Consider the following 24,623-nt stretch of genomic DNA (forward strand, 5'->3'; position numbering starts at 1 on the left):
TTTATGACATGATGCAATGCACATGATGCAAAGATGAATGCAATAAACCAACAACTCACACGACGAACACCCGGAAACCCTGAAAGGCATCTGAAGCTCCGGTCTTGGGGCGTTATAACATACCTTTCGGACATATCCTTTACTACTGCCTGCCAGTCTAATGCGATAAACAAGCACTTGACCATCAAGTCTTTAGACAGGGCTTGAGCTTCCCGGACGGCTAGAGACTTGGGTATAAAAGCTTCAGTTATACCACTGAAGGTGATCGCAGATGACCCAAGATATGTACCATTCTGGTTCCGGCAAACTCTTGCAGCGTATATTTTTTTTTTGAGACAAACTTGCAGCGTAGATGGTGATAGGGGTTGTCTGATGGGCCGGCACACCAAGAGGGATTTGGCAACAGGTTTTGTTTGTTTCTCCTTTTTTTTTGTTCAACCGTTTTTTTTGTTTTCTTTTGGTTTTCTTGCGATTTTTTTAGTGAAAATACATGTTTGTGTATGAACATTTGTTTCTCAAATACTTGATGAACATTTTCTCACACATACAATGATTTTTTTTAATTCATGGTGATTTTTTTAAAAAAATATAATAATTTTTTTTGTAAAATACGTGGTTAACACTTTCCACACGATGAACATTTTCAAATAAATTATGAATTATTTAAAAATAAATTTTAATAATATTCGCACATTTCTTTCATGTAATAAAAAATATTTACATTCTATGAGAAAACCAAAGGAAAGCAGGGGGGGGGGGGGGGGAAGAAAATCATTGGAAAACCAAATGAGCAGATTTTCTTTAGGGGACTATGTTGCACTTTAATGATCAATGAGGCTCAACTAGCCAAACATGCTGACCAAGATGTAAAAAAGAAAGAATTTATTAAACTATCCACTTCAACATTTTTATCCATGAAAATGAAAGTATAGAAGAACCAAAAGAGTAAGGAGATCCACTTTGTTGCTGATCAATTTATGAAGGAAGCCTATGCATTACGGGAAGGGCTGAGTTTGGCTCGGTTTCTAGGATGCAGCAAAATCATTATCCAATCTAATAATTAATTATCAGGTAATTGAGATTATGAAGGATGGTGGTTTCTCGGCCACCTCACCTGCAGTTATATTTGATGATTGCAGAATTCTTGCAACTGGTTTGAGAGAGATCACCTTCGAACATTGTAATCGGGAGGCCAATGAGGTTGCTCATGAGTTAGCTAGGCCTTTTAGTGATCATGTCGATTGTATTTGGGACGATGACCCCTCTAGCTTTTTATTTGCTAAGCTCATAATGATGTAACTGTGTTTGAGAATCAATAAAATACGTCGAATGGCCTTTGAAATCAAAAGAAGAAGTACGGTAGGTAAGGAAGACACAGAACCCTCGCAAAAAAGAAAAGAACACTTTTTTAGCGGAGGAAGACACAGCAGCTGAGAAGGCGAGCGCCATGTGCGCTACCTCGACTATCTTGCCGCTGTGAGCGGCAGATAGGTCTCCGTTAAACACGAAAGACGGGCTTCATTGATACGGCCACACCCACTACACCTCGTCTCCGGCCCATTTACCCCGGTTCACTTACAGGACTCCAACACCGGGTCCAGGCAACGCCAGCGCCGCTTTCCTTAGACCCGTTCCACCATCTCGGCCGTACACCGCACGACCAACCCCCGCCCCCGTCGCTGGGCTCCGGCGAGGCCCGCCGGCGGTCGCCCGTGAGCTCCGCAGCTAGGCTTCTCCTCTCCGCCATCCCGCAGCATCTCCTCTTCCTCTCACGAGCTATCTCGCGCGTGCTCAAGCTCCAACCCGACCCCGCTGTGCCCTAGCGCTGCCGCCGTGCGCCGTAGCTTAGCGTGACCGCCTCCGCCGACGCATCCGCCTCTCACGCGCGTCGCCGAGATTGCCTCTTGCGCTATACCTCGCGGCGTCCCTGCTATCTCCGCCCCGTCCGCAGCCTCGCACATTTGGTTTTGAGGTATGAGCTTTCACACATCCAGGTGATTAGATTGCTCAAACTCAAACTTATTAGTAATAACCTTCACAAATTACCATGTAGATCCGGTCCCTGATGCTGTTCACATGAAGGCTGGTGGAACTGCTTGAGTAGAAATGGATAGCATACCGGGCTCTCAAGAGGAATTGCTTCGAATGAGGAAAAATGGTGAGGTAGGAAAGAAGGGGGAAGACCATCGAAATGCCTTGAGCCGCAAGGAGGCGACCGAGGAGCTTATCGGTTGCATGGTCCACAGCGAGGAAGAGGCATACAAGCTGTACTGCGACTATGGACATCGAATCGGTTTTAGTGTCCGGAAGGGCAAGCAGTCCTACTTCATTGGTACCAGGGACATCCGGACAAAAGATTACTATTGCTCAAAGGAAGGGCTTAAGTACGACGAGCCTGTCACAGAAGCGAATTTCAACCGGCCAGACACAAGAACGAATTGCAAGGCGATGGTCCGCTTTAGAGTCGATGAGAAAGGGCGTTGGACCGTCATACGCTTTGTTCCCCTGCACAATCACCAGTTGGCTAAACCTGGGGAGAGGCATCTGTTGAGATCCGCAAAGTCATTTGCTGTTGGAAAATCAGGTGTTATAGATCCAGCAGAATCTGCTGAATCACATGCAGGGAATGGTTCCTCTGATAGGACCGTGGGTGATATTAGTGAGCCTCCAGGCTACACTACAAGGGATTGCTACAATCATGACAACGTGCAGAATATAACGCTAATTGGGGCAGGAGACAGCCAAAGCCTTGTAAGCTACTTCAAGCGTAGAACCAACGAGGAAGGAATGTTCTATTGGGATGTCCAAGTTGATCAAGAAGGCCGCATGACTAACTTCTTCTTCAGGGATGGTAAAAGTAGAAGTGATTATGACTGCTTTGGAGATGCTGTTATATTTGACACAACCTACCGCACAAATAAATATAGCCTGATATGTGCCCCTTTTGTTGGAGTTAACCACCATTGGCACAATGTTGTTTTTGGATTCGCATTCCTGTTAGATGACTCCACAGCTTCCTATGTTTGGCTATTTAAATCATTTTTGGAGTCAATGGGTGGCCGATCACCAAAATCGATTTTCACTGACCAGGATGAGGCTATTATGCAGGCAGCCGAGCAGGTGTTTCCTAACACGCAGCATTGCTTCTCCTACTGGCATATTCTGAAGAATGCACAGTCTCATTTAGGCACTGTAAATACTTCTCAAGCATTTCAAAATATGTTTATGAAGTGCATGCAAGGATGTGACACAGAAATGGAGCTTCAGGAATCTTGGGATGCTATGCTTGATGAATACAAACTACAGGATAATGATTGGCTTAATGGCCTTTATAAGTTTCATAACAGATGGTGCTCGGTATTTAACAAAGATACTTTTGATGGTGGGATCAATTCATCCCAGTGGGGAGAAGTCTCAAACAATATCCTCACTGGAGTTGCTGATGAATCTACTTCTATAACAAGATTTGCTCTCTTGCTGGAAAAGGTTGTGAAAACACTACGTAGAAATGAGTCAGAAGAGGATTTTCGCTGCAGCCAAACTGCTCCAGTTCGTGCAATCAAGCACAGTACAGTTCTGAAGCAGGCTGCGGAATCTTATACACATAGGATGTACAAGTTATTTGAGGCTGAATTTCTGGATGGATGTGGAGCAACTTCATGTCATGAAAATTCCTGTGGTGGAAGCTTATTGAGGTTTGAAATAACAATGCAGGGCAGGGGTTCAAAAATGTGGACTGTTCTTCTTGATACATCCACAATGGAAATCTCTTGTGGTTGCGGAAAGTTTGAAAGGATGGGCCTTCTTTGTTCTCATGCTCTGAAAGCCTTCAGCCTGCAGAATGTGGATATGGTTCCTGAAAAGTACATCTTGAAACGATGGACGAAAGATGCCAGGAGAAGCATGTATAATCTCAGTCAAGAAGATTCAACACAACAAGAATGTACCGAGGCTGAACTTGCGTATCGCAATCGCGCAATGCAGTATGCGTATAACCTTGCATTGAAGAGCCAGGAACTGGAAGAAGCAAGAAAGATATTCTGGGACTCCCTTGAAACAGGAGAGAAGGCACTTGAAGTGTTCTTCGAAATGAGAAATCTGCACGCTCAATCTGCCAAAGACGCCAGTACAAGGGAGAAGAAGAAGAAGAAAATACCTAAAGGACCAAGCACCAGTAAGTAACAACTCTCAAGTCTCCTCGTGCTTTTAAAACATCCTTTTTGCATTAAAAAAATACGCCACTGTGCAGAAAAAGCAAAGCAAGCCCTGGCATCTTCCTCGGCTGCTCCAGTACTAACCGCCCAAACTAGTGAGCAGCAGTTTCAATCTGCACAAGATGCAAATGGTAATGCAACCATTGGAAGATCATATTACTATCAGGTACACATAAATATGTACGAAATATTATCTTTCCTTCTGGCATTTAAGATTTAACTGATCTATACCAGCATGGTTCATGTTTTGCAGGTTTTTCCAACTCCTATGCAACCAAACCAGATCTTCATGCATCCGAATACAATGCCTGTTTGTGCACCACAGGTATTCTGGTTGGCAGATTGGCCTGAGCAAAATTTGTTTTGTCTGTTATTCCACTGTGCATTAGCATTATTACCAAACAGCACTTTGGAACTCATAAATAGAAATTTTGTGACAATAAATTCGAACAATGCTTCTATACATAAGTACATGTTCGAGGGAAATATACATAAGTACATGACAGACGCAGATTTTGGCTCACGGGAGTTGGAGAAGCCGTAATCAGGTCCGGACGTAATCCCTCGGGATTGTTGTAGTAAATGCTACAAAATTCACTCTAACTGACATACCAGATGCATACACCCACTAAGGCCCTGTTTGGTTCCAAATAAGTCACCAACTTATAAGTCGAGAAGTGAAAAAAGTGACTTATTTTGCCAAACGGACCCAACTTATAAGTCACCCCAACTTATAAGTCATAAGTTGCTCCACCCCAACTTAAAACTTATAAGTCACCCCCTTTTGCGTGGGTCCCATCACCTTTACATAAAAAACAAGGTGGAAAGGTGTGGTCAGGTGACTTATAAGTCAGGTGACAACCAAACGGGCATGACTTATAAGTCACTGGTTTTAAGTCACCTGACTTATAAGTCAGGTGACTTATTGGAACCAAACAGGCCGTAAGTAATACATCATAGATGGAAGGATAGTCAATTAATGCGTCACTGTTTAGTACTCCCTCCGTTCCATATTAGTTGTCGCTGATTTAGTACGAACAGGAAAAAATAAATTCCCAAACTGTTATCTATGTCATCTATCATGCAATAATCAAAGAAATGCCTAAGTTACCCATCCCTGTAACCCTCCATATAGGGCTGGTCTCGCGCGAGCTCTATCACTGTTCATCTTCCCCGTTACTGCCTCCATTAGAAACAAACTCCATCCTGCTCCCCACCCTCATATTCTGATGGATCCAGGTTCTTCAAAGCAGATTGGTAATATATTGGTGCACACCACCCAGCCATGTAGAGCAGAGGGACCTTGGTTGGACCTGGTGATAACGATGCGGACATGGTGATGGACCTTGGTTGGAGCCAAAGAAAGTGTAGGTTTTTAGATCAAGATGGCGTCTGACTCTGGAGAAGGGGAGTGGTGGTGATGAAAAGGAACTGTGCGTACGGTTGTTTGGTGGTTGGAACAAAATAGGTGATTTCTGGCTGGTGGGACAAGTCTGTGTACCATGGTACAAAACATACTAGCTTGTAATAAATTGGTACAGGGAAGTATATATGGGTGGAATACATAAAGTAGCATACGATCCCAAGGATAGTGCAGGGTGAGGATATAGATGCATGGACCACCTGGAGCTCCAATGCAATTACCAATACATGACTCTGTACTTTTGTAGACTGAACTGAGCAAACCTTCAGGACGTCGACAAGTATGCCATACTATTTTCTATTTTCTGGTATTAGAGCCCGTAGCACTTGTACCATCTCTTAACTTGGTAGATGGGTTTACGATTCCACTGCCATTACAGACAGCGTTAATAAAAAATGCTGAAAGGCTCTTGGCTTCTTGTGCACTTATGACCAACAGGATTTGTCAGCATATGCTGCGGTGCGTCCTAATTCAAATTTCGGCGGCGCGAAGAACATCTAAAGGACACAAGGTATACAATTTTTTTCAGTTCAGTAACTTGATTAGCAATATTGCTTCTGCCACTCTGCACAGAACTAGGATGGTAGGACCAGGCTTGTATCTCGCTTTTCTTGAATACCTTGAGCATCATAAGCTAGATTTGAATCCTGTGTTAGCAAGGGTTCAAACCCCTACTACACACAAGAGGCGTAACGCATATTGCAGTTTGAAATTTCTACACTGATCTGTTGTTGCTCTTAACTTCCAGGGTCTGCTAGATGTGTTTCTTTACAATTTTTTGTTGGAGATGGCTACTGCCAAGTACCCAGCCCTGCAAGTACCAACCGCCGGGCGTGGATCTTTTGTCGAACCGTTACAGAGGGATCATGGTTCCAGCGATGCTGCTCTTGAGAGGAGTGGCTATTCTGTCCTGTGCCATTTCTTTTCTACCGAGGGTGGAGTCTAGGATTAATTAGGCATCCCATTTGCGGTGTGACCTTTTGGGCGTAGGCAATTATAGCATGTAAGTTGTAATTGTACATGAGTAGCCATTAATTAGCTATTAACAGGACCGCTGGATGGAGTCCAGGAACCCTTGGCCGAGAAACGCAATATGGTGTAATTTTCAACAAGAGCAAAATTGCTCTTCATTTCTTGCTCGAGTTGGAGCAGGAGGAATGCGAGGCCTCGGCAATCTCTGCAAGCTGACCTTGAGTGCTTTGTGTTGTTACCAAATTGTTCTAGACCATGATTAACATGATTAAGATTCTCAGGCTGGTTCTATATTTGATGGACGGCGCTTGCATATTGTGATTTTAACTGGCCTTGTATGTTGCATCTTCTGTTTTCCCTTGGTATATGCAGAGCACCAGCCACTCAAGGCGGCCTCCTCTTCTTGCCAACATGTGCACTGCCATTGGCAAGCACAGCTCCTCGCTTGATTGCCTGAATGTCCACTCGTCAGTTAGAATGTTCAGTAACCAGTGAGTCGTGATCAATAACTGTGGGCATTGCTCGAACAAACACATCACTCGCAATAGCGTCGTGGTGCCATGATCAACCCATGCGGCTACATCAAACAAACACACATACAAGAACTTTTGAGAGGGCAAACACACCACCAAAGGCAGCCCAGCTGCATTGGGCATGGAGCAACCATATAGCGGTTAAAAAACCGTTCACGTTCCATCCACAGGTTCCGACACAAATGGGGTTCTCAACTTCTGACACTACAACAGTGGGCCAAGGAATGAATGTCAGGTTAAGGTACAACAGCATGCTAACAACTACCCAATTCTGGCCCTGAACAAAAGAATCAACCAATGATGGATGTCTCTTCAGTGGGCGAGCTTCTTGGCCCGCCCGCTGGAAGGCTGCCCGGGGTCTTTCGCTCCAGGAGCGTCGGGCTTTCGAGCCCACACGGGGGCTCGGTCAGGCTCGTAGCGGTAATCATAGAAGATCTCCTCGCCTGAACCGATCCGCTCTTTGGCAAATATGCCTACCCTGTGATCGCCTGCTACCATGATGACCTTGGCATAGCAATTCGGGTCAGGGGAGTGGTTGGCAAACTTCAGCTTGTCGCCCATTCTGAAGGCATCCAGAACAAACTGCATTCAAAGAGTAGAGTAAGGGAACAGCGGTCGGATCAGATGTAAAATGCTAGGCTTTGAATGAAGAGTTGAGAAGGATATCTAGTGATCAGTCCGGCATATAGCCCTGAATGTTGAGACGACTGTAGATGGTAACCTTGTACACCTACCTCATTATTCAGGTTGAACAGGAACGACGAATTCTCACGGTCATATATCTTCCCACGCTTGTCTGCTTCCTTGTGAGAGATAAGCTCCCCAGTGTACTCGCCAAGATACTCATGCTTGCTAACAGTATTCTGAAGATTATGGAAAAGATAAATAAGATGAATTAAAGGGGAAGAGCGATGGAGAAGATGGACGGAGCAATCTTACCTTGAGAAATGCTCCCCAGCCAGAAACATCAGATCTCCCAAGCAAGACCTGAAAACAAAGTAATGACTATTCAAAACCATGAACAGAACAATTTGTTCAAAACAGAACCCAGGCCTTATAATGGACATCAAGTCTTTTATCGAGAAGCGTGTGTTTTGCCAGCTATTTCATGTGTTGTGTCACAACATCAAGTCCAACGAGAACATTAAAATGGCTGTCGTGTACAAGAATTCGGCTTTGCAATTCAGTCGCTTATCACAACTAATGCCCTTTTCAGTAAGGAGTGGCAATGCTGGCATTGCCCTGTTCTATTTTTCCTTCATTTCAGAAGAAAAATGATGTCCCTGCTTAAATTGATGGTAAAAATAATCTCTTAAGAGAACGCCCAATTTAAATCAAAATCATATCCTAATTGGTTCATAACTAGCTCGGTACTAACCATAAACAAGAGCCACTGCTCAGAAGTTCTAAATTACTGCTATATCAATACCAGCCTCAACAGTAATCAGAACTAGCTCAAAGAGATGAAGACAATTAAATCATGTTTAAATCACATCTACCAGTTCAGGTATCTAAGCCTGCAATTTTGCACACAAAGAATCTGTGGTTCTTATCTTTATTCTGTTACTCCCTCCATTCCAAAATAGATGACCTAACTTTGTACTAATTTTGTACTAAAGTTAGTATAAAGTTGAGTCATCTATTTTGGAACGGAGGGAGTAGATGACAATGCCAACCAAAGAAATCAGCAAATCAAGTCAACTCGAAGAAATATAACCAAGATGTTCATAACATGTGATAAACTGAAGTGTAAATTTTTTACCCTTTGTTGTTGTTTAAGAAGTAGCTTCATGTTCCGGCATTCATAATTATCACCTCTTTGGTTAGGAACTCCCAGTGAACCATCACCACACCTGTAGGTTAGAAATGGAACAGTTTAATGCAATGATGATTTACTCCGCAATAATTACAGACGAGACAACATTTCAAGCTAGAACAGTTTGCAAAGCATGATTCAACATTAATAAAATTGTCCATGAACAGCTTGCAACTTTATGGGTTCTACGAAACATCCATTGTGAACAAGATACTGTTCCATGATTTTACATAGTACGTGCATAAACAATGGGAAACCCGATAAGTTTTAGACCCTTTAACAATGCACTGGCGCACCACGCACATAAGCATTCAATCAAGCGTGTTAACAACAGGGTGAATCATGTCAAATTACTATGTGTGATGATTGTCAACTGTAGCTGATGGCTACAAAATTAAAATCATCAATTTATCATTTATCAACCCCCTTGTTTAAGGCTTTTAGCTGCAGAACTGTATCTTGAGATGCTAAAATGTTATCAAGCAAGAGTATTTGTGCACTTCTAATAATAGATTCACCATCCAACAAAGCTCTTCATGAACAGATGAGATACTTGTGTGACACATATATTTGAGCTTTTGCAGAATTACCACCCATACTTGCGATGCAGCAACTTACAACGTGCAGATTTACTTCTGTTGGCGCCGCTGTGTGCAATTTCAAATGGATGACTAATTCTCAAATATCAGGTGGTAAAACAGAAGCATCACGGAAATTTTCGAAGGCAAACTTGGTGAATTATGAACTAATCTGCTACAGATGAGATTGTAGAAGTGCAAAGAACAAAATACACAAGTCCTGGTGATGCAATTTTCTATACATTGATACTGGTGAATTAACTACATATGCCTTCAAAGGTTCATATGATTGTGCAAATACATACCCGACCCAGCAGTTTCTGCACACGTCAGGATCACATTCCCTGTCAGCAGCAAAGCATGGACACTGGCGACTGCGACACTGGCTCTTAGCACAATGACAACCTCGAAAACGGTTCTTGCACATTTTCGGACACCTGAAATGCAAAGGGAATAAACTTCCAGTTACTCGCACCAATTGCTACATTATGACAGCAGGATGAGGATACAAAATTGTTTGCATGTCTGTTTTATGTGTTTTTATAGTTTTGATTCCATTCACAACTGAAATTTCTCAAACTAAGCAATAATGACAAAGTATCCATGACCATAAATTAGTCTGATTTTATTCTCTACGGAGAGTTAATCATGTACAACACAGCTTTAAAAATATCATTTGAATCCAATACTAGCTTGGGTGTTGTCTAAAAAGAGTTAGGTGTGCTAAAAAGTAACGAGAAAACAACTCAGCACTAAAGTATTCAATCATTCTACTAAACAATTTCATAGAATATGAAATCAAACTATATTTCTAGATATCGAGTAGTGTTTTCATGAGCAATTGTATTAGTATCCAGAAGGACAAGCATTCTTAGTTCACATGTGACAGGATTAATCCAAGAAAAATATATATACCAGCAAAATGAAAAGGTAAGTTGATCTGTGGGAAAGAACGGCAGTAGTCAATAACTAGAAGAACTCCATAGTAAACAGAAAAAAGCACATATACTTCAGATGCATATAACTTATGCTATAATTGTGCAAGTTGTTGTAAAGGAAAATAATCGACTCACCCACAGTATTTCTCACAGCATGTCCCATTTACGAGACATGGACACTGTTTCCCACATGATGATTGACAACCACATGGATTATATTGCCGACAAGGCTGATCTTTCCTTTCTGTAATCCTTTTCCTTATAAAATGGTAACCTGCAGATTTCCAGGTGTACTTCAAACGACGAACTCTACCTCGCCTTCTAATAAATCGTGATCTCACGCGCAACTCATGTCCCTGAGATGTTAACATTGGCAGCATGAAAATAAGAAACCACCTGGGTGAAAAATAAAAAATAACATAGGGGTAGAGTGAACCAAACCTTTATATATCCTTTGACGAGGGAATCACCCCTGCTAAGAGTTCCAGATGCGCTGCTGTTTTCAATATAACTCATATAATGAAAAACATCGCTGCATGTTTTCATTCCACAGAGAAGGTTCCGAGCAATTAAACAACTGCATGAAAAAAACATGAATTCAGTGTGACTATTAATTCTGGGAAACAGGGTAAACTTATGACTATAATAATGATAAAGGAGAGCAGCGATTTGGCTCCCAGATTCATGTGCTCCCACTGTGAGCAGCAACAATTCAAAAGACACATGAAAGTGTCGTACCCTTGCAATTTTCATGGAAAATTGAGTATTGTTTGCACCTTGGAGAAAAAATAGTGCCTAAAAATTTAAGTGGTGGTGGGATCCTTGTGGTTCACATTTAAAACTTTAACCATTAATATAGGTAGTATATGCCTTGACACTATGAAGACAATGTCATTAGTGGAAAATCTGTTTGTAATATATGATGGATAAGTCTGTGTACTAGGGTCCTTGTGGGGCTGCAGCACATGGTCCTTGTGGCAGTTAGGAGGATAAAGTCCTTGACCATCAAGGACTGTCAGTTAGCATCTTAGACTAGCATCTTAGACTGGCATCTTGGCAGCATCTTAGCATATGCCTTGGCTGGCTAGCAGCCTATAAATATGTATCCCCAACCCCTCGGGTTGGCATGGCATTGTGTGAGAAATAAACCAACGAAAATTGTCCCAACTCTCCTAGTGTCATCCACAACTATCAATGCTCAGGTTGAAAGGTCTAACAAGTGGTATCAGAGCCTCGTTAACCTGCACCCTGAGCATTTCCTGTGAGCAGCCCAAGTCGGTAACAGCAGCTGCTCCGCCTGCCTCTGGTTACCTTCCTCCCTCCGGACTGTCGAGCAGCAGCTCGTCTTCATCAGCCTCCTCTTCACGCAACAGCCCCCCTGCAGCGAGCCATGTCTGCAGATCGCTCTCAGCACACGGCTACCTCGAGCATGCGGCGCCGGCAAGAGGCCGAGCGCGCCGTGGCAGAGGAGCGTGAGCGAGCGGCTATAGCAGCGGCTGCTGCGGCGGCAAGAGTGTCGCTGCAGCCAGCCAGAGCGGAGGTAGAAGCAGCCAGGGCGGAGGTAGAAGCAGCAGCAGCAGCAGAAGCAGCCCGTGAGGCTACGGCGGATGCCAAGGCACTCCGCGGCAGCCCCGGCAGCTCCAGCAGCTCCGCGCCTGCGGACGACGGCGCCGACGCAGATCGCGCCAAAGTGGCGCAGGAGCGGACGGCGCAGTGGGCAGCCGAGCACGCCCGTGCTCCAGGTGGAGGCGCGCACCGCGACGGCGGCTGCAACGACCAGGACCGCGGCCTCTACGAGGTCCGGACTGTGGTCAGGGATGTTGGTTCCAGTGTTGGGTGGCCTACCCTCACTAAAACCAACTACGTCGAGTGGGCCGGGATCATGAAGGTCAGGCTCCAGGTGCGGCGCATGTGGGAGGCAGTCCAGGACAGCAACGTCGACCACCTAAAGGATCGACGGGCACTGGACGCCCTCATCGCCGCAGTCCCGCCCGAGATGCAGTTCTCGCTTTCCAACAAGCGGACTGCCAAGGAGGCTTGGGACGCCATCGCCGCAGCACGCATCGGCAGCGACCGTGCTCGCAAGTCCACCCTGCAGACACTTCGTAAGGAGTGGGAGAACCTGGGCTTCAAGCCAGGTGAGGACGTTGATGACTTTGCTCTCCGTCTCAACACTCTGCTGCAGAAGATGGTGAAGTTTGGCGATGCCACCTACACCGAGGAGAGAGCTGTCGAGAAGCTTTTTCGGTGCATTCCCGAGAAGTACAAGCAGATGGCTCGCTCGATCGAGTCGTTGCTGGACCTCTCCACGATGACGATCGAGGAGGCGATAGGTCGACTCAAGGTCGTCGACACCGACGAGCCACAGCCCCCCTCGGGGCCCGTCACCACCGGCGGGAAGCTGCTCCTAACTCGGGAGCAGTGGGATCCCAGCCTTGGTGACAGGAAGAAGGGGGAGCCTTCCTCCTCGACGGGCGGCCGCAAGCGTGGCAAGCAGCGTAAGGCGCGAAGAGGCCCCCCGGGCAGGGCACAAGGACGTGCCGAAGGTGACGCCCGCGGAGGCGCCAAGGACGGCGCCGCTGGCAAGCCCAGGCCGGCACAAGACAACAGTTGCCACAACTGTGGCCGGTTTGGCCATTGGGCCAATGAGTGTCGGCAACCACGACAAGGCCAGGCTCACGTCGCACAGGCGAAGGAGGAGGAGACGGCTCTGTTCATGGCGCATGCAAGCATTGAGCTACCCTCGGCGACTCCAGTCGCAAAGGCTTTCATCCACCTCGATGAGCCAAAAGCACACGCTCTTCTCGGCGATGGCTCCGGGAAGGACAAGGCTACGGGGTGGTGCCTCAACACCGGCGCCACCCACCACATGACCGGTCGAAGGGAATTCTTCGCCGAGCTCGACTCCGATGCGCGAGGCTCCGTCAAGTTCGGGGATGCCTCCGCTGTGGAGATAAAGGGCGTCGGCTCCGTCATCTTCACCACCAAGATGGGAGAGCACCGGCTGCTCACCGGTGTCTACTACATCCCCGCGCTAAGGAATTCCATCATCAGCTTGGGACAGCTGGATGAGAACGGCTCACGCGTGCTGATTGAGCATGGGGTCCTACGCATCTGGGATCGCCAGCGTCGCCTTCTCGCCAAGGTGCCCAGAGGTGAAAATCGACTCTACGTCCTTGATGTGCAGGTGGCACAACCGGTCTGTCTCGCTGTCCGTCGAGACGACGAGGCGTGGCAGTGGCATGAGCGCTTTGGGCACCTTCACTTTGAGGCCCTGAAGCGTCTAAGTGCCAAGGAGATGGTGCAAGGCCTGCCATGCCTCGACCATGTGGAGCAGTTCTGCGACATCTGCGTACTGACAAAGCAGAGACGACTCCCCTTTCCCCAACAGGCGAGTTTTCGGGCTAAGGAGAAGCTGGAGCTCGTGCACGGAGACCTGTGCGGCCCGGTGACGCCAGCCACACCAGGAGGTCGACGCTACTTCCTGCTGCTCGTCGACGATCTCTCCCGCTACATGTGGGTGATGATCCTCGGCAGTAAGGGAGAAGCGGCGGACGCCATCAGGCGCGCGCAGGTTGGTGTGGAGGCAGAGAGCGGCCGCAAATTGCGCGTGTTGCGCACTGACAACGGCGGCGAGTTCACGGCGGCCGAATTCGCGTCGTACTGCGCCGATGAGGGCATCCAGCGCCACTACTCTGCGCCGTACAGCCCACAGCAAAACGGCGTCGTCGAGCGGCGCAACCAGACGGTTGTGGGGATGGCTCGGGCTCTCCTCAAGCAGAGAGGGATGCCGGCTGTCTTCTGGGGAGAGGCGGTGCTAACGGCCGTCTACATCCTCAACCGCTCTCCTACTAAGGCACTCGACGGCAGAACTCCGTACGAGGCCTGGCATGGGCGGAAGCCGGCGGTCTCTCATTTGCGGGTCTTTGGCTGCCTTGCGTTCGCCAAGGAGCTCGGCCACATCGGCAAGCTCGACGACAGGAGCACTCCGGGAGTCTTCATCGGCTACGCGGAGGGCTCAAAGGCTACCGCATCCTCGACCCAAAGACACAACGTGTGCGCACAGCGCGAGACGTCGTGTTCAACGAAGGGCGAGGGTGGCAATGGGACAAGGCGGTGGACGACGGCTCGACGCCGACGTATGACGACTTCATTGTCGAGTACGCTCACTTCAAGGAAGCTGGGGGAGCAAGCAGCTCCTCTTCACCGGGCACGTCTACCCCGGCCCCCAAAACTACATCGACTCCGGCGCCTGCTACACCGACGACACCACAACCGGCGACGCCGCATACTCCAGCCCAGGCGGTCGCCACTCCGGGCTCGTCTTCATCAGCACCAGCTCACGCAGAGCACAACCCGATGAAGTTCGCTTCCCCGCTCACTCACGACGAGGAGCGGGTCGACGCATGGTATGGAGGCGAACAGCTGCGGTATCGCACGATGGATGATCTACTCGGCGACCAGCCGGTGCCGGGACTGATGCCACGTGACCTGGAGACGCAACTACAGCTCGTGTGTGAAGACGGCGAACCACGGTCCTTTGCAGAGGCCGAGAGAGACACGGCATGGCGCGCCGCGATGCAGTTGGAGATGGATGCGGTCGAGCAAAACCGCACCTGGGAGCTCGCTGATCTCCCTCGAGGTCACCGCGCAATCACCCTTAAGTGGGTGTTCAAGCTGAAGAGGGATGGAGCCGGCGCCATCATCAAGCACAAGGCTCGCTTGGTGGCCCGAGGCTTCTTGCAGCAGGAAGGAGTCGACTTCGACGACGCTTTCGCTCCCGTGGCACGGATGGAGTCCGTGCGACTTCTCCTTGCGCTGGCGGCCCAGGAGGGCTGGCGTGTCCACCACATGGACGTTAAGTCGGCATTCCTCAACGGCGACTTGAAGGAGGAAGTCTACGTGCATCAGCCACCTGGGTTTACGATTCCCAGCCAGGAGGGCAAGGTGCTCCGCCTGCGCAAGGCTCTCTATGGCCTGCGGCAGGCGCCCAGGGCGTGGAACGCCAAGCTGGACTCCACGCTGAAGAAGATGGGTTTCGAGCAGAGCCCGCATGAGGCTGCCGTCTACCGACGGGGGAGTGGAGGAAATGCCCTACTGGTAGGCGTCTACGTTGACGACCTGGTGATCACCGGCACCAAAGGTGCAGAGGTGGCGGCGTTCAAGGAAGACATGAAGGCCACGTTCCAGATGAGTGACCTGGGGCTCCTCTCCTTCTATCTAGGGATTGAGGTGCACCAGGACCACTCCGGGATCGCGCTTCGACAGTCCGCCTACGCCAAGCGCATCGTTGAGCTAGCTGGGCTCACCGACTGCCATCCAGCTCTCACTCCGATGGAGGAGAGGCTGAAACTGAGCCGCGACAGCACGACGGAGGAAGTGGATGCTACGCAGTACCGACGCCTTGTGGGGAGCCTTCGCTACCTCACTCACACACGGCCGGACTTGGCATTCTCCGTCGGCTATGTCAGTCGGTTCATGGAGCGACCAACGTCGGAACACCAGCAGGCAGTGAAGAGGATCGTCCGCTACATAGCAGGGACCCTCGACCACGGCCTCCACTACCCTAGGTGTCCTGGGGCGGCACACTTCGTCGGGTACAGCGACAGCGACCACGCCGGCGACATCGACACCAGCAAGAGCACGAGCCAGATCCTCCTCTTCCTCGGCAAGTGTCTCGTGAGCTGGCAATCAGTCAAGCAGCAGGTGGTGGCCCTGTCCAGCTGTGAGGCTGAGTACATAGCGGCCTCCACCGCCTGTACTCAGGCGCTCTGGCTTGCTCGACTGCTTGGTGATCTTCTCGTTCAAGACACCAGAACGGTGCAGCTCCTGGTGGACAGCAAGTCCGCCCTGGCCCTGGCAAAGAACCCCGTGTTCCACGAACGGAGCAAGCACATCCGACTGAGGTATCACTTCATCCGCAGCTGTGTGGAAGAAGGGAGCATCGAGGCGAGCTACATCAACACCAAGGATCAGCTCGCAGACCTGCTCACCAAGCCCCTTGGGAGGGTCAAGTTCCTCGAACTTTGCTCCAGGATTGGGATGATTCAACTCTCCCACAAGACGACGTACAAGACTTAGGGGGAGAATGATGGATAAGTCTGTGTACTAGGGTCCTTGTGGGGCTGCAGCACATGGTCCTTGTGGGGCTGCAGCACATGGTCCTTGTGGCAGTTAGGAGGATAAAGTCCTTGACCATCAAGGACTGTCAGTTAGCATCTTAGACTAGCATCTTAGACTAGCATCTTAGACTGGCATCTTGGCAGCATCTTAGCATATGCCTTGGCTGGCTAGCAGCCTATAAATATGTATCCCCAACCCCTCGGGTTGGCATGGCATTGTGTGAGAAATAAACCAACGAAAATTGTCCCAACTCTCCTAGTGTCATCCACAACTATCAATGCTCAGGTTGAAAGGTCTAACAATATATAGTTATGAGGAGATGGCCTCAACTTTTAGTCATAGAAAGATCATAAACATTTCCTCCCCCAGCATTTTTTTCAATCCCTGGTACTCTGCGCTTGTAAGATAGTGAGAAAACAGCATGCAAAAGGAAATGATGGGAATACCATATGTAAAAGGAATGAATTGTCTACTCAGTGAGGAACCATAGTCAAAGTCTTCCGAGTGGCAGAGTTTAAAACAATTCACATATAACCTTTACTCAGTTCAGGAAAATGTTTTACAGGTTATGTAAAGCCACACACCCAAAATTGCCTGACTGGTTGTATGATACTCCCTCCATCCCATAATATTAGATCTTATTACATCCAATATATGAGTATATTGGATGTAATAAGATCTTATATTATGGGACGGAGGGAGTACTAAGCAACACATAAACAAGTGCAAGGTAATGAAACCACTGATATAATGATGGTGATCAGGATAAGGGTCCAACCTGTTCCTTCCAAAAATCTCCAAACCTTTCACCAGAAGCCCTTGTTCAATCACCTTCCAGGATCTACAATTATTTTCTTGCCTGCATATATTCTCCTCAACATCTTCTATCATCGAACTATCATGGCCATCTGTTGCTGAATGTTCGTTCTTGGTTTCCACTGTTGAATCATTACGATCTTCCCCTGAAGCTAAACTATTCTCCATTTGAGGCGCATCCTTCTTCCGAGAACTTCTTGTGCTTGGAGAATTCTGTTGTGGGGATGCAACTGAATCCTTGTGTCCATTTCGTGTATCAGATCTAAGCTTCATGTCCCTTGGCCAGAGGCATCCACCAGAATTAGAATCTGATGGTGCCACTTCTCTTTGTCCTTTCTTCACACTCATAAGAATCCGCTCGGCGATTCTTCTATTAGTACTTTTCCTGATTCCACCTTTCGGGCTAATTTTGACTTTTGATTGACAAGATGATTGTTGTGGAGATTTAGTGCTCATTGGATGTCCTTCTGAGTCACTGCTTTCTGAGGCAACCCTTTGGGTTGAAGAGCCTTCACTTTGTTGGGATTTCGCTTTCTTACCACTAGAACCCTGTTTTTTCTTATTTGAGCTTAACTGGTTCCTTGTATTATCGGATGAGTGAGTTGGCTCCTCTATGTCAAGCATGTCAGAATCAACTGTGGTAGTAGCCTCTGGTTTAGGAGCCTGAAAAAACGTGGTTTGTAAAACAATGTCAATGCAAGTCACATGCTTATGTTTCAAAATCCAAATTGTCAGACAAGACAAGCCAATTTTCAGAAGTCATACACCATAAAATACAAACCAGTTTATAACAATGAATACCACATGGTACACCATCATCCATGCTGTTCCAAGGTGGTTGCTTTTCTGTCTGTATGAGAACACACAAATTAGAATACCTCCCAATTTTGGAAATAACTATTGAACTTCAAAACTTACAGGAAATACTAAATCTTGAGAACACCCATGTAGTTTGCAATCAAAAACCTGCCAATATCAAGATGGGCAGAATATTCATCAGCAAACCAGAGGCATTACAGAAAGCATATGATGGTTAACAGATGAACGTACTAGACATCGGCGACAAAAGAGATTGTCAAAGGAATCCAATGCTGCATCCAAATCTTTATCACGGTAGAGATCTTCCACTTTGGCATTAAGTTCAGAAACCTTTTTAAGAGAACCCTCAGTTTTCTCCCCATTTAGGATCTCATATCTGGCCTGTAAAATAGGGCTATATGTGTTAATTGTCAATAGCGAAAATGTGAACTGGAAAAGGAAAAGCCCAAATGGCCAAAATGTTATTGAGATTATGTGAATGATTATGAACAGAAAACTAGCCTTTATATCACCAGCCGCCCTATCAAAAAAACGAGCTAGGGTTTCCAGCACTGCATCAGACATGCCACATTCTTGAATTGTCATCCTAACATAAGAGTAGCAGAGGAACATAATTAATTACATAGTCATCAAATCACCCATTGAGAAGAAGGTGTATAGCAGAAGCCTAAATCTATTTTTGGTCTATCCAGGTTAAAGAAGGTGTGTAAACTCATCAACAGACTACGCAGAATATAGTTGGACAACATAAACTTCACATTAAAGTTCCTTGAAGAGTACACTAGAAACAAAGCATGCAGCCCATTTTAAGTAACATAAGCCTACTTTTCTGGAGGTCCAAGCTAGTCTAGTCCGATTATGCAAACCAATTAAACATTTTGCAGTCTCACCTTAGGTAGAAAGGAAGAAGAAAGACACGAAAGTGGTAATGAATTATCCAAGTTCTTTATTAGACGAAAATAAAGTGAAGCAATGCAGGCCACAATAATTACTTAGTGATACTTCGTATTCATATTAGTTAAATACTCCCTCTGTTCACTTTTATAAGACATTTTAGACAGTTCAGACAGCACCCAAAACAATTCAATGTCAGCTGTCTGAAACGTCTTATAAAAAAGAACGGAGGAAGTACTTTACAACTCTTGATGTACCCCCGACATTCCCTTTTCGGCGTTGTGTTTCCAATTTTGCCAAGACCAAGGATTTCCAGCGCAGAGTGCCCGCAAAGATTTTGGTCACTTTACCGTCACGCAAACCCCAGCTCTTTGTTCACATCATCTCATAACTGCACCATCGCCCAGCTCTCGTATTCATAACACGCTATCTTGCAAAAATTGCAAACAGATTCGCTCCTGTTTTTTCTCTCTTGATCTCACACATCAACCTTGCGCACTACTGCTGTCCTGCATGTATTTATTGTGGATAAAGGAGGAACGAGAGAAGATAACGGGCATGTGTTCTGGGTGTATTTAGTACGGCCATAGATTGTGGAGATCAATGGGTTAAGAGCCGATTAGAGATTAGTGAGAGGACTGGACACGAAAACTAATCATCTGACTTCCTAATGTGCTTCCTAAATAGGAATTTCAACAGAAAAAAACACCACCAAAATAGGAACGGATGGAGTATTATGTTTCAAGAGAAAAAATGAGACAATCCTTTAACTTAAAAGTAAATTGTGCGCAACGTATTTTTTTCAGGAAACTATTAATTGCTTATGTATCCTAAAACCATAAGCTGCTTGTATCCTAATGTAGCGTGGTTCCCGTATTAAAATACAAATACAACAAATGTATTTCTTCCAAGAAAAGTAAGTGGGGTAGCATTTATTTGAGGAACTGTGATATTAAAACTAGCCCATCTGTGAATCACAAATAAGTGCAGAAGTTAAGCCAAAGCTAAGGCAAAATAATGCAAAAGAAAACAAAGGAATGCCCCAAGTTGTTTACCGAATAAGACAGTCTTCAGAAACTTTGAACTCCTTTTTCTCCTCTTCATCCTCAACAGCTTCATCCTCACTATCACTGCAAATTAAAGCTTCACCACAATTTGCATCATAGTAAATCCTTCGTCGACCAAGTACAGATTGGTCTTCTGTCATCCTCTGGTTCCTGCATGAAACCCCGAGAAAAGTTTTGTCTCAAGAAACCCTACGAGACCTTACTTTGCATGCAGCAGGGGTTTGGGGAGGTTGAGAAGTGCATGTGGTTATAAACAGACCTGTCCAAAAATGTCCATGTTGTATAAGGCGGAATTTTTGGTGCTTCTGGTAGTTTAATTGGCCTAGTGACATTCTTTGCAGCTAGATTTCCACCCAACATAACAGTTGACGTGGCATAGGAGCTTTCTTCGTCAGAACTGACACCATCTTCGTCAGCAAGGGATACTACAATACGAGGCCCAGAAGAGAGTACATCGTCTTGCCTACTTGTCAGCAGATTCGAGTCAGTGCTATTTGATGTACTTCTTTGCCAGATTTTTGAAGAATTGCCAGTGCTTTGTGTAACGGGGCTGAGCTTTATCTTGTTATCCTCTATCCTATTCTGGAAAAAAAATATAACAATCAGAAGAAAAGAACAACATGAACATCTGATAACAAAAAGTACTGAGAGAAATACAGAATGTGTGATCTCAAAGCACCTTAATGTAAGTAAAACGATCTGCTGTAACTTTCTTCTTCAACGAGTCAATAACACGTAAAATGTGCCGGGAGGCCTCACTTCTTTCTTCTTCTGACATATTAGCCTTACTATCTTGACTCTTGAGTAAACCTACACATGTAGTAACTTTAGCATAACAAGCATAACACAAACTCATCATATCATAGCTGTATGATTGAAGGGTAAAATTATCGAAGCCAGAAGACAACCAACTTTTGAGTGCCACTAATTAGTTGGTCTCAACATTTTCAGGCACAATGTTAGGCATAAAATGGCATCGCGATCACAAACTGTAAGCGCATAATGATACTGCACACCATAGAGAACAGACAAACTACTACAAATCTACAATAAATAGGCACCATCGTCCAGTTTACTGTCAGTCATGTATAAGCGTCCAATATTTCTGCGGGTTATTAGGGTACTATATCCAAACGGCAGCACTCGAAAATAAATGAAGCGGTTCTTCAGTAACGGAACGGGCGGACCATGACAAAAAACACAACGGGTGGCTCGTGAATACTCCTATGCCTACTAGAAGGGAGAAACGCGGAATAAAACGCGCGAACTCAGCCGCCACCCGTTTCAGGCCGTCGGAGCGTAACCACGCGGCGCCCAACCCGCGCCGCATTCCGCGTCGCCGCGCCATGCGCGGATCTACACGGCGCGCGCAGCGGCGGCCTGTTTCGGGGCGGAAGCGGCTGCCGCGTGACCGGAAGGAAGGGCGTACCTGAGAGCCAATGTCGGCGGTCGCGGACGCGGCGGAGACGGCAGGGACGGGCCGAGGCGGGGCGGGAACCGCGGCGGCGGCGGAGGCGCGGGCCGGGGAGGAGGGGGTGCGGCGGCCGCTCTAGGGCAGAGCGGAGGAGGGGGAGGGGGAGGAGGCTCGCGGTGGCCGCATTGGGTGGGAATGGCGGATCGTCGTCGCGGGGGCAGGGTAGGGTAGGTCAGACTCGGAGCAGGGAGATAGGTCACGAGAGGGGGGAGAGGGGATTAGTTTTTGAAATGCGGGGAGGGAGGGGGAAGAGAATGGTGGTGGTGCGGGACAGCGCCGAGGGAAACCTGGGGGGAAAGCAGGTGGGCTTTGATGACCCGGTCAGATCACTCGCCGCCCGCCGTGGATAATCCTTCTCTTCGCACCCTCCCTCTCTCCACTAAAAATCGTTTTCTTTATATCGGAGAAAACACACATTCTCTCCGTTTCATAATGTAGCGCTTATAAATTTCGAAAGCCAAGCTTTGTCCATGATGACCAAGTCAGCATTATATTACAAGATAAGACCCGCAGAGAATGCAGTTACTGTCGTAATTTACTGTCTCTGGTGGTTGGGGCTAGGGCGCGCCTATGGCCCACCGCCTCAGTCAGTCTTGGGTGTTTCAATCTTGTCTAAGAACATTAAGAGGCTGTTTGGAACGTTACCCTTGCATGCCCAGCCAAAAATTCGATGTTGGCCTTACATGGGGTAGGCGTTTGGACAGTTACTGATTATCTGGTGCGCACTGCCCTTCTCAGCTATGTTAGTTCAATCCGACAACAAAATTTTGGCGAGACGCGGGCGCCAGAATTGACCGGCAATTAATTGGCGCGCCGCAGTTGACAGGCTGACCCCCGCCAAGCAATCCAAACAGGCCCTAAGATGACTGATTGGGTCCATAGTCATATTTTGGTTATGCACATTTGCTTACTATGTTGGCGAGGAATGAAAATATGGCTTTAATGCGAGAAATCATCAAGATAGTAGATCTATAAAGAACTTTGATATAGTAATGAAAACATTTTCATGTTTTTTGCAATAAAAAAACTTTCCTTGTATAATTCAAAATTACGGATCAATGGACATTTGAGCCATGCTTCATCGACATATGAGGACAAGTCCATAGCAAAAAGAAATAGTAGTAGTAGATATACACCTTGGTGCTGAAAGAGTTGTGAAGGACCACCAAAATCACAAGCAATGTAAAATCTCTTGTATTAGTATATAAAATAGGATAATCTACACACTTAGAACCAATCAACACTCTCGTGTACTTCTTTAGCTAGGAACTATGAGAAGTGTCATCGGCGCCTCACCAAGTTACTCTACACGTGAGGACATATCTGCACAGCCTAAAGAGACTGAAGTGTCACTCATCATTGGAATAAGAAGTGTAATGAATGGTGATCAAATCACTGGTAATACTAATTTTAAATCAAGTTCATGCTATCAGATAAGTGTTTCAAAAAGCAGGAAAAACTATAAAGTAGTTGAACTATCAACTATGACAAGTAAAGCTAACAATATTAGGTTAACTTAGTCATAGTGATTGCTCTTTATTGATTATGGAGGTAATAGTAGAAAGCTTACTGCTGATAAAACTAGTTACCACTATGATGCGAGATAATTAGCAGAATATCAAATTTCTAATAAGCACCTAGCCATATGCAGAGTAAGTTTTCACAAGTATCCGTAGGAGAACGGGTAGGCTATGCTGGAAATCAAAAATTCTACTGCGTTCATCCCGGGAACTCCTGCAAGTAGTTACCCCTTGACGCACAGCGCAACAGAAGAATGTCGACGTCGCGTGCCGATGCCGATGTAGTTGTACTCCTCCTATCCATCCCACGTACAACTCCTCACGGATCCCATTAACGATCGTCCAAGCGCCGCATGTACAGTACTTCCAAGGTATCCACGCGTACAAAGTCCGGAACATCACGCGGACGGGGTGCTAGCTCCGAAAGCGTGATCTGGGTGGAGGGAGTGCGGCGTCTAGGGTTTGTGTCTCACACACGCATTAGATTTTTTTTGAGCATCAGTACAGACACAAGCGCTCATATACACGCGCATACACTCACCCTCTATGAACGCATACACGCACACCCTACCCCTATGAGCACCTACACACGCATTAGATTAACCCCAATTCTGCCCACCCTTCACTTATATAGACCTCCTGATGGGCTTCTACCTTAGAGGCCCATTATAGCAATATAAACCCAATAAAAGATGGATCCTGTTCAAACTCTGTTCCAGTCCCCTTAAGTGTGTGACCCTATATGTTCACGCATACCTGGACATGGCATGGGTACACTACTCGACCAATAATAGGTAGCAGTCTCTAGCAAGACATGCCTACTCCCAAATACACTTAAAGATCGCATCGGATGAACCTTCCACAATATTATATACATGCTCCCTTTGCCTCGTGATGTTGATTGAGCTCGAGGTGGGAATATGTCATCCTTGTTAATAGCTCGATCCTCTTTATCGATTTCCATGACTCGGAATCCTTGAAACATGGTGTAGTATGGCCATACATTTTCTTGGTCCTATCACTAGAGTGGCCAAGAGAGACCCCCCCCCCCTCCCCCCATTGTATTGAGGGGCAAATCTCATCTTGATCGATGATGTCTCGCGACATATTTCAAGGCAAACCCGAAAACTACCTTTATGTCTACACAGTTATGGTGTGGCATTTGATAGCCCCTAAGTAAGCCCTTGTGCTTCCTAAACACGTGTGAAGATCTCAAGTCTAAGGAATCATCATACACATTGTGTGAGGCTAACTGATGGCATAGAAGAATACAACTTTCTCACAATGTCTCGTGGTGAGTCAGTCCAATCAAATGTTCTCCAACACACCTTGTACGCACTTTTTTTTACCAGCATATATGTTTGCATCTTTACATGATAAAACGAAAAATATATCTATTAAATTTGGATGTCATAATTTGGCTTCAATTTGCAGTA

The 24,623-nt window shown here is 46.5% G+C and overlaps 2 protein-coding genes across 5 annotated transcripts; one reads left to right on the top strand and one right to left on the bottom strand.

The window, feature by feature from the left end:
- Window positions 1–1,590: 1,590 nt before the first annotated feature.
- Window positions 1,591–6,922, top strand: LOC123149881 (protein FAR1-RELATED SEQUENCE 5). 3 transcript variants are annotated; one of them, XR_006474873.1, is made up of 6 exons: window positions 1,591–1,972; window positions 2,054–4,178; window positions 4,250–4,380; window positions 4,468–4,539; window positions 6,076–6,148; window positions 6,386–6,922. XR_006474873.1 is itself a non-coding variant. In XM_044569652.1 (6 exons), the coding sequence occupies exons 2-5, from the start codon at window positions 2,107–2,109 to the stop codon at window positions 6,136–6,138; spliced, it is 2,334 nt and encodes a 777-aa protein (XP_044425587.1). In that variant the 5' UTR covers window positions 1,592–1,972; window positions 2,054–2,106; the 3' UTR covers window positions 6,139–6,148; window positions 6,386–6,922. The 3 variants fall into 3 exon arrangements, 2 of the variants coding, with proteins under 2 accessions (XP_044425588.1, XP_044425587.1); XM_044569652.1 differs by having other exon boundaries at window positions 1,592–1,972; window positions 2,054–4,174; XM_044569653.1 differs by lacking the exons at window positions 4,468–4,539; window positions 6,076–6,148; window positions 6,386–6,922 and having other exon boundaries at window positions 4,250–4,382.
- A 293-nt stretch (window positions 6,923–7,215) lies between these two features.
- On the bottom strand, window positions 7,216–21,914 carry LOC123149880 (histone-lysine N-methyltransferase EZ1). Of its 2 annotated transcripts, XM_044569649.1 has the most exons (16): window positions 21,623–21,913; window positions 20,873–21,003; window positions 20,453–20,775; window positions 20,182–20,343; window positions 18,734–18,818; window positions 18,464–18,613; window positions 18,332–18,379; window positions 18,195–18,263; window positions 17,376–18,076; window positions 10,916–11,051; window positions 10,610–10,830; window positions 9,842–9,973; window positions 8,905–8,995; window positions 8,082–8,129; window positions 7,877–8,005; window positions 7,216–7,724 (listed from the first exon to the last, which is right to left on the bottom strand). In XM_044569649.1, exons 2-16 carry the CDS (start codon window positions 20,969–20,971, stop codon window positions 7,455–7,457), a joined length of 2,664 nt encoding a protein of 887 aa, XP_044425584.1. In that variant the 5' UTR covers window positions 20,972–21,003; window positions 21,623–21,913; the 3' UTR covers window positions 7,216–7,454. The 2 variants fall into 2 exon arrangements, with proteins under 2 accessions (XP_044425584.1, XP_044425585.1); XM_044569650.1 differs by lacking the exon at window positions 18,332–18,379 and having other exon boundaries at window positions 21,623–21,914.
- Window positions 21,915–24,623: the final 2,709 nt, after the last annotated feature.

Source organism: Triticum aestivum, chromosome 7A (genome assembly GCF_018294505.1).
Source record: "Triticum aestivum cultivar Chinese Spring chromosome 7A, IWGSC CS RefSeq v2.1, whole genome shotgun sequence".
Lineage (NCBI taxonomy): Eukaryota > Viridiplantae > Streptophyta > Magnoliopsida > Poales > Poaceae > Triticum > Triticum aestivum.